General features: G+C 40.7%; 2 protein-coding genes across 2 annotated transcripts in view; one reads left to right on the forward strand and one right to left on the reverse strand.

Moving 5' to 3' along the window:
- Positions 1-10: 10 nt before the first annotated feature.
- LOC138977049 (RNA N(6)-adenosine-methyltransferase mettl16-like) lies at positions 11-13,770 on the reverse strand. The gene is made up of 7 exons (XM_070349957.1): positions 13,112-13,770; positions 11,921-12,061; positions 10,428-10,683; positions 9,725-9,794; positions 3,517-3,606; positions 3,072-3,206; positions 11-2,463 (listed from the first exon to the last, which is right to left on the reverse strand). The coding sequence occupies exons 1-7, from the start codon at positions 13,428-13,430 to the stop codon at positions 1,693-1,695; spliced, it is 1,782 nt and encodes a 593-aa protein (XP_070206058.1). The 5' UTR covers positions 13,431-13,770; the 3' UTR covers positions 11-1,692.
- Positions 13,771-13,797: 27 nt separating this feature from the next.
- Positions 13,798-17,961, forward strand: part of LOC138977058 (lissencephaly-1 homolog) — a 34,266-nt gene continuing 30,102 nt past the window's right edge. Inside the window, exon 1 of the mRNA XM_070349970.1 lies at positions 13,798-13,932. The gene's annotated coding sequence lies outside the window, so the exon portion shown is untranslated. The remainder of the gene's footprint in view (positions 13,933-17,961) is intronic.

A 17,961-nucleotide genomic window follows, 5' to 3' on the forward strand; every position in this document is an offset into this window, starting at 1 on the left:
CAAAATCAAAAAAAGGCTCACAAATTTAATTTGATTTCATGACTAAAAGAGCTCAAACCCTGAGCAATCCAAACAAACAGTAACAGATTCCTACTCTGGCATCATTCACTTACAAATTTGATAAAAAGAACAAAAAACATTCAGAAGTAAAATCAATCGGATAAAACTGATAAGGATTTAACATCAATTTCCACCTTCTGCAGGAAACAGAACTGTTATATAACCATGATTTAATCAAATCGAACCAGAACAAAACAAAACAAACAAACAAAAAAGAAGAGGGAGAAGAAAAAAGAATTTTAACCAAACTATACATGATTCAGAAATCATGGCTCTAACTTGAAAATCCTGACAATTATTTCCGCAAAACGTCTATTGAGAGTTAAAATTTGAGGGGGCTTCTTTGCCTATAAAATTACACATGTTCCTAAACTGGCATACATAAATCACTGATATTTCAACAGCAGCTGGCACTTGATGCAAATGTGCACGAGAAGAGGACCACTCGTTTCCACAAAGAAAGAATTATGACCTTCTTGTGGTAAAATTAAGTACACATGTAAAAGTAAATGACTTGAAATTGTGTAAGGCTTACACACACACAACACAAACAATTGCTGCCTTGCAAAGCGATTTTTAAAATCTTCAACTTATAGGAACAAATGTTCAGTGGATCATTGTTACAAGCGCATGAACAAATCAAAGAAACAAAGAGAAATAATCGTTTGATTATAAACAACAGTAAAAGAGAGTAATGCAGTTTATCCTACATACGTGAGAGAGACACCCGTGAGATAATAATCGTTCAAATCACACGTGTGTATATCATGTAAATGAGGTCATGTCAAGCAAGTCTGGCAGGGACCTGTTTTTCCACTGCTTATGATGCCAAAGTCACCGAGACAAACGTCATTATAGAAACAAAAATTGCGCTCGCTAATTACCCTCGATGAATCTTTAGAACTAACACGTCACGCCACACTTTCAGGGTGACGTTTCTTTGCTTTGACGTAATAGATTGCACGAGGCTTTAGAAGAGATCGAGGTTCCAAAACAAGCGTCTTCAATTTAGCTGCCTTGACTGCAGGACATTTTCAGTAAAATACACGTAAGTACAGTATGTAGGATAAACAGAATACTACATGGCTTGCTGTGTCGTACCAGATTTACACTCGTTGCTTTTTCAAATAGTGAACAGCTCGCTTTCGCTCGCAGTTCAATATTTAAAAAACCAACTCGTGTAAATCTGGTACGACACAGCAAGCCATGTAGTATTCTCTATCTCCTACCCCGTCGCGATATAACCTTGAACGGTTGAAAACGACGTTAAACACCAAATAAAGAAAGAAAGTCTCCTACCACCGGAGAGAATATGAAGCATCACACTGAACAATTGACTTTCATCCTCTGTGCATATATCTTTATGCATGAACAGGTAATAAAAAATGGGTGTAGGACAGTCCGATTACTTCCGCGAATCTCAAAACGCTGCCTGGTACACTACAAAAATGTATGTATGCGTAGGCTTCATTGAACAGTTTACATGGGTGGGAGCCCACATTTCCTCAAATACTACAGTCAAAATTCAACCAGTAGTCTGGATCGAATACAAAAGAATGAATGAACAAAATCTGATATGGAAACCTGAAAATATGTTCACATGTAAGTTTGGCACCATCCGGTTATAGCATTTCATGCTGGTTTGCGTGCTGCAAGTTTATTCTTGAAAATCTGCATGAGCTGGTGCATGAGCTGAATGTTTTCACCGCCCAACCAGGTCAACTCCACGGCAAGGTCCGCGTCCTGCACCCTTACACACATGTGGCACTTGAGCACAAACTGGGCGGGAGGCCTGTCCTTTCCTTTGGCTTCACACGCCTCCTCTTTCTCAGGGGAGTGGTCTTCTGCCTCTGAAGAACTCTGCATCACTGCACAACTTTTCTCATCCTCACCCGTTGGCGTTGCATCTTCTGTTGTTTTCGCCCCCTTGGACAGATCCTGTTGATTTTTTGTGCTGCGTTTTGCACGCTTTGCTGCAAGTTCTTCCGAAGGCTCACTTCTTTCATTGTCGGCCTTTCTTTTGGACTTCCTCGTGTTCTCACCAACCTCAGAGACAGTAGCAGTGACCTCTGTTCTTGTAACCGTATTCTGGGTGTCTTTTCCCTGCACATCGTTTTCACACAGTCTGTCCGATTTCTCTGATGGTATGGACACTTTCACAGCTTTTGCAGCACTGACTTCAGCTGTCATTCCTTCTTCAGCTGTGTTTGAATGTGTTGCTGCTGTTTCTGATGCTGTGTGTGATGGCGTTTCACCGCTGTCTGTGGTGGCTGTTGTGGGGGCCGCTGTGGTTTCTCTCATCATCTGGCGACGCTTGCGACGGGAGTGCACCCAGGTGTTTTCTGCCGCTGTGATTGTCAGCAGTGAGAAGTACCCGGACTGCTTGCCTTCTCTGCAGTGGATCTGTCAACGGAGAAAGAGTCTGGTTTTATTATTCTCAGTAAGTAGAGTTTTGTATTGGACAGAAAGCTCTCTGGAAGTGCTATGTTAACTAAAGTTATGAAACAAATTAGAAAACACAAGCACATAGAAAACATGTCGTAAAACACACATGCAGGTCACATTGTGCTACATATATACACCTTTGTGCTCAATCAACTTACCTATAGGCACAAAGCAGTCCATTTTATTTCTTTTTCATTTTCATTACTTTATTGTCCCATCGCTGGGAAATTCGGGTCGCTTCCTCCCAGTGGAAAGCTAGCAGCAACGGAGTCGCGCTACCCAGGTGTCTGTGTGTTTAGGTGTATTCAGCCACCTGCACTTATGGCAGAATGACCAAGGTCTTTTACGTGCCATTGTGATGACACGGGGGTGGGACATGGCTTCCGTCTCTGGGTCTGCACATAAAGTTGACCCGTGTCCGTCCCGGCACGAATTCGAACCTGCGACCTTCCGATCACAAGTCCAGTGCTCTACCAACTGAGCTACCAAAAAAAGATCACAGCTGCTCATACTCTTGCATGTATACGAGCCTGCACACACACACACACACACACAACACCACTGACCTTGAACTCTGAGAAGACTTGTTTGAAGAAGCTGACAAGGTCACTGACACGTTCTCGTCTCTCTCCCATCTCTGTTGGAATGACGTGCACCAGAGACTTCTTCCCTTCTTTCTTGCTTTGAGAAAACTCCGACCTCTGAAACAGTCAAACTTGAAGAATGAATATAACAGCTGCCTTCCTTTTATGACCAAACATCAACTTTTGTCAAAAACAAGCATCTAAGGTTAGTCAATCAACAACTAAGATCCAAACACTTCCACCTTTGTGTTATGATATTTGAAAGATGTACTAAGATGGTTCCCTTCGATGAAATCTTCTTGTATAAATTGCACCCAAATCAAAACATACATGCTCCACAAGCTCTACCATAAATAAATAGAGACGGAAGAATAAAAAGCAAAGACAATTAAAAAAGAATAAAAAGTATAGGTAGTGAAACACGTACAGGAAACTTGACGGTCTTATCAAAAGTCCATGCCAGTCCCCAGCGCATTGTTTTTCCTTGACAGAACTCTGTGCTTGCAAAATTTTCAATCTGGAAAAAAAGAGACAAGAAAAATGCTGAGGATATTCAGAAACATGTCATATATATGTTACAGTAAATTCTCGAAACTAGGAAATTTGCGAAATCCCTGAAAATTTCAGTAAATTTGTGAATTTCCTGTTTCACTCGGGGATTTCACGAATTTCCTAAAAATTCTAGGAAATTTGCGAATTTCCTGAAATGAGCATGCCATTTTTTCACAAATTTACTGAACAATGAAAAACGTTTCAGTAAATTTGTAAAATTCTTAAAAAAATATAAAAAAAGTCCGTTTTCTTTATTTTACATTGTGATTTTGATAAATTTACTGTTAGAAGAAAAAAAAAGAAAAAAAAAGTTGATTTGAGCATGATTTGAACCGAACATCTTCAATTTTTGGGTCCGACACACTACCAACCCGCCACGCCAGCCACATGAAAGGAAAGTGAAAATAAGTTATAAGAAGTTTGTGGTATTGGGATTACGAAAACTCATGTAAAAACAGCTCACACCTGAACTACCAAATCTGACAGACCATAAGCCTTTGCAGTTCAGTCCGCGTTTGGTTCATGTTGCTGATAGGCAGCCCAACAGGATGGCAGGCAATGCAGATGTTGAACTGAAGTTCACCACAGAACTTTTCAGACAACGTGAGGAAAATAAAACATATTTTTTAATCCCAAAGTCGGAATATAACAAGATTGTGGAAGATGTCAAGACTGCAGCCGTGAACAACACAACCAAAAGTCGACAGGAATATTATAACCTGGCGAAGTGAGTTTATCTTTCTCTGTCGGTCTCTCTCTCTCTCTCTCTCTCTCTCTCTCTCTCTCTCTCTCTCTCTCTCTCTCGCTCTCTCTTTTTCTTTCGCTCTCTCTCCCTCTCTCTCTCTCTCTCTCTCTCTCTCTCTCTCTCTCTCTCTCTCTCTAAAAGACAAAACATCAAGAATAATCCTCATTCCTTATTAATTGGCAACGATGCAATAGCGGAAGTAGGAGATCACAAAGTTTTGGGAGTAAATATCGATAATAATTTATCTTGGACCCATCATGTTAGATCGTTGTGTAAAACCATGTCGAGGAAAATATATTTGTTGAACAGAATAAAGCACTTTCTTGATCCACACTCAAGGTTATTATTTTATAATGCATACATACAAACCATCACGGATTATTGTTCGACCATCTGGGACTCTGCCAGTGCAAACATTTTAAAACCACTGTACAGTCTACACAGACGAGCACTAAAATCAGTTCTATTAAAACAATCCAGTCTTGTTTTCGACGATTATAAAAAACTTAAGATTTTGCCCTTAAAAGAAAGATTTAAATCAAATAAAGGCGTGCTCCTTCACAAAATCCTTTCCGGCCATGCACCGAGTGCTTTCATTACAAAATTTAAAGCCAAACCAAGCCGAAAATTCAACGTCCCCATTCCGCGGATAGATCTCTTTAAATCAAGTTTAGCTTATTCTGGCAGCGTTTTGTGGAATTCTCTCCCGGAATCAGTTCGAGTCCCAACAAGTCTCAATACTTTCAAAAAACACCTCTCATTACATTTAATGTCAAATTACGAAAAGTCACAGTGATGGAAGACTTCGTTCTGATTATTTTCATATTGATCATATCTGTCCATAAAGCATCAGTGTTTCATAACGCAAGAATGTATGTATAGCCTACAACGTGTATATAGTCATGTGAATAGTTTTTCTGCCTTTTTTTTTCATGCTTATCTTTTGTAATTGTTTTACGTTTGTATATATATATATATATATATATATATGTATTCAAGATTAGAATAGTCCCTCTCTGGGCGAGGGCTGGTTGAAAAGAAGCTCGTTTATATTGCTTATGCCACAACCCTCGTAAAATAAAATTTGATTTGATTTGATTTGATTTGATCTCTCTCTCTCTCTTTTGTTGCTCTGGCTGTCTTTCAGTCTCTGTCTGCCTTTCTGTGTGTCTGTCTCTCAATCTCTATCTCACTGTCGCTCTTTTTATCTGCCTGCCAGTCTGCTAGCCTGGCTGGGTGTCTTTCTGTCTGTGTCTGTCTGTCTGTCTCTGTCTGCCTTTCTGTCTCTCTCTCTATCTCTATATCACTGTCGCTCTTTTTATCTGCCTGCCTGTCTGCTAGCTTGGCTGGCTGGGTGGCTTTCTGTCTGTGTCTGTCTGTCTGTGTCTGTCTGTCACTGTCACTCTGAAAAAAAAACAGGCTTTCATACGCAATACATCTTTTACCAAAGCATGGATCGAGTGCCCTACCACACATTTTGTATTTGTGTTTTCAGGTATGACGTTCTCCAGTGTGGTCCTGTTGAAAAGCTCATTAAGAAGAGGAGTTGTGCTGAACAAACCCCTGTCTACTATGTCACCATCGAGGAAACTTTCGACGTCATCAAGCGCGCTCATATCTCGACGGGCCATGGTGGGCGTGATCGAATGATCAAAGAAACACAAAGGAAATATGCAAACATTAGTACCAAATCGCTCGAGCTTTTCAAGTCACTATGCGAGGAATGTCAGAAAAAGAGAAAGAGACCCATGACAAAAGGTGTAGTTGTGCGTCCAATCATCAGCAAGGAATTTGCATCACGAGGACAAGTTGATCTTGTTGACATGCAGTCCATGCCAAGCAACGGTTACAAATGGATCATGGTGTATCAAGACCATCTCACCAAGTTCTGCGTCCTCCGGCCTATTAGGAGCAAACGCGCTGTAGAGGTTGCAGCCCAGCTGCTTGACATCTTTCTCGTGATCGGTGCTCCTGCAATTCTCCAAAGCGATAACAGCACTGAGTTCACAGCCAACATCATTTCAGAACTGAAAGATTTTTGGCCAACATTGGAAGCCGCGACATCCACAAAGCCAGGGATCGGTTGAAAGAGCAAATGGTGACATCAAAGACATGCTGGTGGCCTGGCTGGCGAACAACCATACTCAAGACTGGGCAACAGGGATAAAGTTTGTGCAGTTTTATAAAAACTCTTCCCATCATTCGGGAATAAAGCGATCCCCCTACTCAGCACTATTCGGCAGCGAGGCTAGTGTTGGGCTCACAACATCATCTCTACCCTTTGAAGTCCTGAAGAATTTGGAAACTGAAATCTCCTGGCACTGGTTTTGCATCAGCCATCCTCTGAATCCAGCGATCCATCTCCTACAGAATCAAACCCTCAGACTCCTTCAGAATCAAACCCTCCAGCTCCTTCGGAATCAAACCCTCAGGCTCATTCAGAATAAAACCCTCCAGCTCCTTCGGAATCAAACTCTCAGGCTCCTTCAGAATCAAACCCTCCAGCTCCTTCGGAATCAAACTCTCAGGCTCCTTCAGAGTCAAACCCTCCAGCTCCTTCGGAATCAAACTCTCAGGCTCCTTCAGAATCAAACCCTCCAGCTCCTTCAGAATCAAACTCTCAGGCTCCTTCAGAATCAAACCCTCCAGCTCCTTCGGAATCAAACCCGCCAGCTCCTTCGGAATCAAACACGACTCCTTCTGAATCAAGCGATCCAGCTTTCGGTTCGCAATCACTTACTAGTTGCATGGACACACCGGTCATCGCAGATGTTCCAGGACAAATGTTGGATGCTCGCAGTGATCAGATCAAACGGTGTCGAGCAGATGCTTTTTCTGGTCAAATGTCTCAAGCACAGCGAATTGTGAAGAGAAGTCGGGTGGACCTGAAAGCCGGAGAAGTTGGTGATAATGTCGCTGTGCCCGTGCCTCTAGTGGATCGTGGCAGAGGAGATCCAAGAAATATACTTGGTGTGATTTTACACAGGGACGTGGAAACAAACATCTACACGATTGCGGTTAAGGCTGGTATCTTACATGGCGGATATTCTCGAAACCAGTTTGATTTATGTCCGCAGAGATTGCTAACCGAAGAAGATGTCTCTCTTGACAAGGCTGTGTCGTTGCGGTCAGCCGTGATAGAACAGTCAGCATCAGGCGGGCAAGGCTTTGTGAAATGCAGCTGTGCAGGGTCGACAAAATGTAAAACAAATCGATGCAAGTGCTACAAAGCCAAAGTACTGTGCAACTCAAGATGTCACAGCAGCCAATCTTGCACCAATAAATAAGACGCACCATGAAGAAATTTTTAAGCGTCTTTTCATTGCCATAATTATGTCTTGGTTTAAACACGGTTTTATTCAATTAAACATGAGACAATAATAAAACGAGAAATAATAGGGCCATGAACTCAAGCGAATGCTTATATTACGTGCCATATGTCTGTGCTGTACATGCCCGGCTTGTTTTGTTTTTATCTTGTATCATAATGGACTGTTCTACCACGGCTGGCCGCAAATGACAGTATAGGAGAGAGATGTGAGTGTCACAATGTACCTTTTAATGTACTCGTTCAGAGAGAGAGAGAGAGAGAGAGAGAGAGAGAGAGAGAGAGAGAGAGAGAGAGAGAGAGAGAGAGAGAGAGAGAGAGAGAGAGAGAGAGAGAGAGAAATATGAGTGTATAACTTGCATTAATATAAGGAAATCAGAATCATTAAATGGTTCACAAAGCACTTGTTTCTCTTCAAATGTGTTTCAGTAAATTTGCGAATTTCCTGCCCCTTGAAAACAGGAAATTCGCAAATTTCCTAGAATTTTTAGGAAATTCGTGAAATCCCCGAGTGAAACAGGAAATTCACAAATTTACTGAAATTTTCAGGGATTTCGCAAATTTCCTGGTTTTGAGAATTTACTGTAACATATACACATAGGCACTGTACATTCAGACATGAGACCAGCAAATGTTCCAAAAGTAGGAAAGTAAGCCGGGGTCCAGGGGCCGCATAGGCCCCTGGTGGGGTCCAGGGGCAATGCCCCGGTAGGGGGTTCAGGGGGGCAAAGCCTCCCTGACGGAAAATGAATGTTAGAATTATAAAGGCCATTTTGGGGCCTCTCCTGATAGCAAAAAATTAGATCATGCCTTTTTAAAAAGCTATAAAAATCACAAGAATAATAAGTTTTAGCATTTTAAACAAAAGTGTAATTTATAACAATCACACACACACAAAACGTACCTGAAAACTTTCAGAACCAACACATTTTTTCCACCAAGTCCGTATTTTACCACGCAGTGGCCGTTGTCGCACCACATGCACACGGCCTGACCGGGAATGGATATCTTGGCGATTCTGTCGCCAATGAGCTGGCGCCTTTCTTTCTTGTTGTGATAATGACAGTCACTTCTTCTGACAGCCAGTTGGCTTTCCACTTGTTTTTCACACTTTGGTCGTCGATCGTAAGAGCTTCCACAGCCGACAAAACAATACGGAATCCAGACGCCATGATGCTACCTTTTTCACCTTCGGCGTTTGGAGATCGGCAGCCAATCAAAACAACCCGCAAACCGCCATCGGTGAATAATTAGGCCTAGGCGATAATCGTCGGAGATCGACAGCCAATCAAACGCGACCCATGATACTGCTATGGGTTCACGCGAGTGCTGGGGTGCGAATGCACTGACTTCAGACGCAGACAGTTTCAGCTGAACGGTTCATACCACCACACCCCCCCCCCCCCTTTTTTTCTCAACGAATTTGCATCGATCTCAAGAATGGTCTGTGAGCTAAGGAAAATATCGGAATTCCGATGAAATTCGGACCAGTCCCATGTCTGACATTTCATATGCTTGGCCACTGTTGAATAAAAAGTGTAAGTGCGTCTCAGTGCCCCCAAACAATACTTTTTGACAGCTGAGCATGCATACAAAATAAAAAACACCAAACGTCACAAAAATGCCATGTTCTATCAAAAGTTGACAAGAATCTAAATTTGGGATGGTTCTATAGATGCCTGAATCCGTGATTACATGTGTGCACATATGCCTTGCGAATACGTTCCTGTTCCTGTGCAGTGGGAAGTTTGCGTGGGTGCGCGACATACGTGCTAGTGTTTCTAGGCAGTCGAATATGTCCCAAATGGTGACCCTTTTCATAAAGACCACCTGTCTATAAGTATAATGACCACTTATGCTCAATCCCTCAGGTTGTCTTTAAGGAAAGGTTTGACTATATTAGTATCAAAACCAGTGGTCACAGGCTACTGTACAATATCAATGCACACACACACACACACACACACGAACACACAAGAACAGCAAAACACCATGCACTCAGAAGCATACCTTGTTTCTTCGCAAGATTTCCTTCAATGGTGCCAAGCTTGCTTTCTTCCCAAGCATTGTGCTGTACACTCTGAAAAAACAATCAAGATGGACTCATGTGATTCAGCTACCCTTTACTGGCATTAGAGAGTTATTTGTACCCTTTACTGGCATTAGAGAGTTATTTGTACCCTTTACTGGCATTAGAGAGTTATTTGTACCCTTTACTGGCATTAGAGAGTTATTTGTACCCTTTACTGGCATTAGAGAGTTATTTGTACCCTTTACTGGCATTAGAGAGTTATTTGTACCCTTTACTGGCATTAGAGAGTTATTTGTACCCTTTACTGGCATTAGAGAGTTATTTGTACCCTTTACTTGCATTAGAGAGTTATTTGTACCCCCAAAGTCCAATTTGGACGGTATCATCACAATCCTTGGCCTACAAGGAGTTCAAATGAAGCAGTACTCGTAGTGCTACCAAAAAACCCATCATTAATTGCTTTGAAACTTAGGAGGGAGAGAGAACCGATGCAGACTGAAGTAAAAACTAATGACAGACTGAAATACTTGCAAAATGAATTCGTCTTGAATGTGCTAATAAATCACTGTCCCTTGCTGAACAAATATTTGTTTGCTTGTTTTAAAAAGTCAAACATTTTGTTCGATGAACAGCTACTTCAGTACTTGGGCTCAGTTCTGTCTGCAAAGATCACTGACTCACCTAACCCTGTCTTGTAGGAAGTTAGACTCGTCAATCATTTTTCTGACGAATGCAATCTCCCCTCCTTGTACGATCCCTTCCTGAGGACTGGCTGTGGACATTGTTTTGGCATCGGGTCGACTGGGTGTCCTTGACACAAGGCCCTGGGCCTCAAAGTGGTCAGCGAAAAACGGTGGATTACACATGCAAAAGTCATAGGCCTCCTCTGTGTTGCCAATGACTCCCTCCAGGATTGTGTTTTCAGATACTTTCACAACTGAAACAAATCCAGCAAAAGTCTATTACACTTAACTGCAAAGTGGATGCACTTAAAACATTCTCTCAGCAAAGTAAATAAATCCAGTTCAAATTAATGTGCTCTTAGAAAAGTATTCACATAGCTTGAGTTGCGACTTTGACAAGCATGAATCGAAAATCAAGAAAGGTTAGTGTTGATTTTCTCAGGCAAGTTTTCCTGACGAATGCAATCTCCCCTCTTTGAAAAAAAGTCAGATCTTACCATGAAAACATCAATTTGAGGGGGAAATTTTGAACGTTAGCAGTCTATCCGTTTTTGGTTTTCTGACAAACATGAATTCTCACAATGTGAAAATTCATGCTGCCTTACTGGTATCTGTTTCTACCCTGTTCTGTCTCCGACAGTATTTTTAATCTTCTTTTAATTTCGTTTCGTTTATTCCAGTTGAAAGAATATGTACTTCTAGAAGTATAAGGGAGATAATTGTGCTTTGTAAATTTTTACTTAGTAGTTTCCCCTGAATCTGTCCTTGCCGGGACGGTTTCTCTCTTCCTCTCTTTAAAGAGGTCTGGTGGCCCACGAAGTGTGAGTAATTTTCATTTCTTTTAATAAAGGATCCGACTCTAGTATGATTTACATTGTTTTTGAGGTTGTAATCGTTTGTGTGATCGCTCTTGACACACATTTTTTGGTAGAGTAAGATTTGCAGTCTTCCACGTGGTTGTCGAGCTATTCCGCCATTTTTTTCCTTGTTGTAGATCTGGTTTAGTTTTTTGAGTTTGTGATTTTGTTCATTTGAGAGTGTTGTTAGTGTTGTTGTAGGAATTATAGTAGAAGTAAGAAGCGTGCCGACTTCGGTCGATGTAGTATTTTGTTGGTTTTAAGTTATGGTAAAAGAAAACGACTCGGAACGAAGGCCCCAGTGCTCCATTTGTGTAATTGGATAATTCGATTTTTTGTGTACGCCATTTGCCACCAAGCGTTGGTTTTTCGGTCGCGACTGCGGTGGTTTAGAGGTTGTGATTTTGTGTTTTGATTCTTTTCATATTAGTTTGTACTTTTTCTTATGGTTTCTTTTGTTTATATATGTTTCAGTTTTTTACCGTCTTCACTTAACTTCACTTCTGAATAAAGAATCTTGGTAAAACTATCTGGGGCGTGAGCGCAAGAATCCGCGAGCCAGAATATACCCTATCCCTTCTGAGACTTCTTACTGTACACACTTATGCTTGTGAACCCTAGACATAGAACATACCTTTGATTCTGTCAGTCAGCTTGTTTGCCTCCAAGTTCTTGACAGCGTAAGAAAAGTTCATATCATCAGCTTCTGTGGCCAGGAATCGCCAAGGGTTACCAGAGATTGCCAAGATTGGGTACACACAACACACTCCAGTCCCTGTAAAGAATTCAGCACTGTACAATTCATTTTAATACAGTGTGCACAAAGAAAGGTATAAACTATAATATCCTTATTTTAACAAATTGCTTGTCTGCTTGTAATATAAAGTCCTGTGAGGTTGCCCTCGTGGACATTCGGGGCTGCTTTATCAAGTTCATTTTCCAAGCCCAAAATGTGAGTGTTCTGGAGTCAGAGAGGTGTACCATGACTAGGAAACATGTGTTTGAAGAATAACACCAGTAAAACTAAATCATGTTCAGCTGTTAGTCACACCATCACTGCATTGTTTCATTTTTATAAAGATGTCATAAAATGCCCCCACCCCCCTCCGCCAAATCCAAATCACTGACAGACTGAGAAACTATCACGAACCGGCGGACGCAAACGCTGAGAGAGTGGGAAACCACTCTGGCAGCTATCATTTTCGTAAATGGCTTCCGTTCAAAACGTTGTTTTGTTTTTGGCATTCAAGAAGAAAATAAACGGCAGTCAGCTGACTAAGTACATCGGCAGCAAAATTTAGCAATCAAATCCTGATCAATAAAAATTAAAAAAACATTGGAAAAATCATGGCCGAATGGCCCGATTCAGACAAATAATCTTCGGATATTTGGCCAATAAGGACATGTATAAAAGTTTCGGCCAAAGTAACAAAAAAATCGGTGATTGGCCGAAGGGCTGACCCAAACGACACCCATGTGCATGCAGCATCAGATTATTTTGGTTTTTTTGGTACTCTGATAATCAACTGCTCTGCGTTCCTATCACAAAGTGGCGCCGAATGGCAAATTTGCTTCACGACCGTAAGTTAACGTCAGAGTGTATGTGCGGGAGCAGAATCTTGTATACATGCACTCAGAGTGCGAAATACAAATTTAATAAAAGCACTGAAGTCTGTCGTTTGATGTGACCAGCTGTCCTCAATACAAAGTGCATTAATCGATCAGTGTAACTTAATTATGTAAGGCTGTCATCCGTTTCCCCCACCACTCTACCCTGACTATAGGATTAGAAATCATGCATGCTTTACAACTGAAGATAACAAACCAATATCAATGGCAAATAGCTCTTTTTTGCCCCAGTCATTGGTGATGTCTTCCATCCAGTGAATGTAATTCAGTCGAAGTGGTATCGTAGGAACAAGCCGATCTGGTGGTAAATCAATCTTCAAGCCATAATCTTCTTGTAAAAGACAAGTTGTCAACACTCTCACTGCATCCGGATTTTTGAAGTCCAGAACGGGTTTGCCTTTCTCATTCTCAATGATATGCTGCTGAAATTCAGGGTATTTCTTTGCTAAAGCGTCAAAATCTGGTCTCTTACACTTGTATCTATTTCTCGGGTGCATAAACTTATTTAGGGACATTATGGAGAATCAAAAAGGTGGTTTAAAATTTAGTGAAATAATACTTTTGTTGAACGTTAGTTTTTGTCAAAGTTAATCGTGGATTATGAAGAAGATAAGTTCTACACTACAGCAGACGATGCTTTCGTCAACTTTTTTTTGTGTCAATCGCAGATCACACTGTCCTCAACATGGATGCTCATAGAGAAAATTGAAGTCTTTATCTGGCATAGAAAGATGCCTGTTGTATCTCTGATGCATTACAAACAAAACAAGACTATGCTGCCCTCATTGTTTTTCGTCGTAGTTTCCAACACGTTCAAATGGACGCGGACATCTTTCTTCTCGTGAGTTCACGCGTGGGGAAACGAGATCTTTGGATTTTAGACATTTCCGCTGATGCGTTCATCGTCTGCGCAAAGAACCTGACCCTCGGAAGACTAAAGTTTACGTGTGCCACTGAAATAATTTTTCGAATTTAGGGCTTCCGATCGTGTTTCAGTGACACAAAGTCAGCTTAAAGGTAAGCCATTTGCTGTGTGGGTATATTCTAGTTATCAGCTAATATTTCAAATTTGAATTGTCGCCGTGGCAGTACGGATTTGGGATTCAACTTGTCTTGGCATGGCGGTCAAGTCATGCAAAAATTATCATTGGTAATTTGTGTGTTGTCACATCACATATTTAGAAAACCAGTTCATGTAAGCTAGCACGGTGTGGTCAGTGAATGTTAGCCAAACGTCACGTAAGTGTTCCGGAACGGTTTGAAAGCGATTTACGAGAAATGTTACAGTCATGATGAAAAATGGAAGCTGACAATCTAGCGATTATGTTGGGGCAAACCAGAGCGGCAGAGGGGGCTGGTGCTGTTCAGACATAGATAATCGATGAAACACTGTTCCAGACCTGCATGTTATGGTAATGACAATAGGGTTTACACACTGTTGAAGTAATTCTGTGTAACATTATGTAATAAGACATTACCTGATGGAGTGTCGTGTTCTGTTGTGACAATCGTGCCATCAGATAAATTATCCTGACAAATTGTCTGCAAGGAGAAAATCAATTTGGAGTACTGGAATGTGTAGGTGTGCCATACTGTCATACAGCTGCTGTCTCGTTTGGATTTCAGTGAATTGATTGTAGTAGCAAGACCGGTCGTGTACACAATCTTATTCTTGAGCAGATAGGTTAAACTTAAGTAGTGCATTAATCGACCAGTGTAACTTATTATATTGATCATGATGTAACATATAATTATAAGGTTGAGATTTGGATTAAATAAATGTACTTCTTGGTTACAGTTATTATCGGTTACTCACATTATTACACAGGTTGTCTTTAATTTCTGGATTACTTGATAAATAGATACATGTTAACTCTAACAGACAAAAGGAATTTATTACGTAATTATATTATTGATTACTTTTTGACATGCTTTTGCGAATGCGATTGTTCTTATCCAAAGTAAAACGTAAAGATCTAATTGTGGTCAGTCATGGATTGAAAGTAAACCGTGTCCCCTCTGCGTGTGTGCGTGGTTTAAAAAATGAAAGGTTGTGGACTCGAGCATGGATTGGCATCATGATGTATTTCATGGCTTTCTCATGTACCTGAGCTTTGAAGATCAGTTTAGCTATTGAAACTGCGTCCGAGTGCGATTGCTCTGAGACATCGCTGCCGCCATCTTCGAAGTGATCATGAGGATCAAATACAAACGCTGTTTTCTTTGGCTAGAGCTAACCAATCGGTAAACACGATAAGAAAAGTCTGCGCCAAGTCATGAGCAAGAGTTGAACAGCGCTCAGCGAAGTTTTTGAGACGCTGCTAAATCGATTCTAAATCGTTGAAGCTGTTCACATGGCAGGCTTTTTGTCGACTTGGCCTCAGCGACTCTGGGGCGACTTCAAAACACTTAAAGTTCGGGAAAAGTTGGTTGAAAGTCTGCCATGTGAAAGGTACTTTAGCGAACATGTGTGGAGACAAGCCGTTGGCTAGTGACAGGCCTCTAATGTCCTGTAGGAAAGCGTGTCTCACTGTTTTGAAGAGACACAATTCTATCACAACCCATAAAAACCCAAGAGAGTTATTTACAGAATTCATCTATTGACATCAGAATTTATGCATGAATGGAAAAATGTACATGCACGTTAGAGTCAGTTAGCCTACACTCTCATTCAAAGCTCACTGTCTAGGCTCATTTCTCTCATCATGTTTTTTTCTGAACTGGACAATTAAAAGAAGTTGAGTACTTTTAGTAGTAAACTAGGGTTTATTTTCAATCTGGATGTAAGACCACAATTAGATGAGAGATCCTTATGCATTACCTTGGATAATGACATTTGCTAAAGCATGTCAAAAGTTAACTGTTAAAATTGAGAGGGGGGAGGGTATTAACTAAATAAGTACAGTATAGCATTAGCCAGATTTAAAACTATATTTTACATCTGGTTTCCTTGTTATGAAGGGAAAAAAGGTAATGTAAATTGAACTGTCAAAATCATCATTTACTTTACCATTTCAATGTTCATATTTGAATTGAATCGCTTCTTATTGTCTGAGTCTTCTGCACTTTAAGGAGGGGCAGTTGTCTCTGGTCATAGTAAAGATCTCTCAGCTGCACAGTAATAATTGAGTGTCCGTTCTCTAGTCTTACTTTTCAGTCTTTTTGATGTGCATTTGATACAATGATAGTATTGTTAGGCATCAAACTCCATAGGAGAAACAGTTCACAAATTTATACAAATTTTTATGTGCATTCTGAGTCACATTTCATTCAAGTTGGTTTGGCTGTGTGTTTCTCTTGTTTGTTCTCTCTCACTCTCTTGTTTGTGTATGCGAGAACCCCCCGCGGGTTAGGGGGAGTCCCATATTGGTTGGGACGAGAAAGAATTTACCCGATGCTAACCAGCATGTCGTAAGAGGCGACTAACAGGTTCTGTTTCTCCTTTTACCCTTGTTAAGTGTTTCTTGTATAGAATATAGTCAATGTTTGTAAAGATTTTAGTCAAGCAGTATGTAAGAAATGTTACGTCCTTTGTACTGGAAACTTGCATTCTCCCAGTAAGGTCATATATTGTACTACGTTGCAAGCCCCTGGAGCAATTTTTTGATTAGTGCTTTTGTGAACAAGAAACAATTAACAAGTGGCTCTATCCCATCTCCCCCCTTTCCCCTATCCCATCTCCCCCCTTCCCCCGTCGCGATATAACCTTGAATGGTTGAAAACGACGTTAAACACCAAATAAAGAAAGAAAGTGTATGCGAGAATAAACTTTCTTTTCATACTTTGCTGTAGCTCAGCTTTAACTCTGTACTTCTACTTCTAGTTCTAACAAGAGGTGAAGCCTTCAAGGCTCACGTAAGAAATCGACAAACAGTAACACAAACTCAATCACTTCGTCACACATACACACACACACACACACACACAGTAAGCGGCATAGGTGACACTGTGCAAGAAAGCGAGACACTAGATCTAGATCTGAATGGCCGATTTCGAAGAAAAAACTAGTCTCGGCCCGCTCAAAATAACAATGACCGAGACTTTCAGTAATTCCTTCGCGTGACGTCTAACCCTCTTACGTCATAATGTGACGTCTTCAAATGTTGTGACGTCTTCAAATGTTAAAGTTTCTACCACAGACATACATACATACATACATACGCACGCACGCACAGACAGACAAAAGTTAGCATCGCATAGGCTACACTTACGTGAGCCAAAAATGAAAGATTTGGAATAATGGTTTTATTTGAAAAAGTCATGTCAAATCAGAGATTTTGTTTGCCACCATCAGTCAATGAAACGCCAAAACTGATTTCAAATTGCCGAAAACTTTGCCTTTGTTTCAGCAGAAATGCCAAACTTGCAGGATGCTGCTAAGGAGTACCTAAAACTTAAAAAAACATTGCAAAAACCGTTTTGGGCCATTTAAGCAACTTCCACTAAGAGTAAGATTTAGTAAGCAGCTGTAAGTGTAACTGGAAGTGCAGTAGAAGTAATCAAAGTTTCTGCACAAAGACATGCTTGTGTTTTTTTTACATCAAACTTGCTAAATGAGTAAATATACATGTGTATACGTACATACACAAAAAAGTTGCTGTGTGTTGTCTGACATTAACAGTAGAAATCTAATTTTTGTTATGGGAGGGGGTGAATCAAAAGTTATTGGACATGTCTCTACCTGTGATACGGTACATAACTACTTTGCATACTTTACTTAAATACTTAATGTAGTTATTAGCATCCCGGCAAGTGTGTCTTGAAACAGATCTGCTAAAAGTAACACTAACAGGCTGTCTGAAATCAAATGTCAAAATGTCTGTTTGAGCTCTCAACAGGCACACCCATGGAAGCCAAAGCTTCTTTGTTCTTTACTAGTTAGGTTCAGACATGTCTTCTTGACTCATTCTGTTGTCCTGCTAGTCTTTGTCTAACAGAAAAAAACCTCTCCCCCTTGAGACTTGCTTTGATGAGCTGATCAAAATACTGCAGCTGATTCAATATGGGCAAAGTTTCTGTTGTCATGGACTTGTTCGTAATATTTAG

This window comes from Littorina saxatilis, linkage group LG9, assembly GCF_037325665.1.
Source record: "Littorina saxatilis isolate snail1 linkage group LG9, US_GU_Lsax_2.0, whole genome shotgun sequence".
NCBI lineage: Eukaryota > Metazoa > Mollusca > Gastropoda > Littorinimorpha > Littorinidae > Littorina > Littorina saxatilis.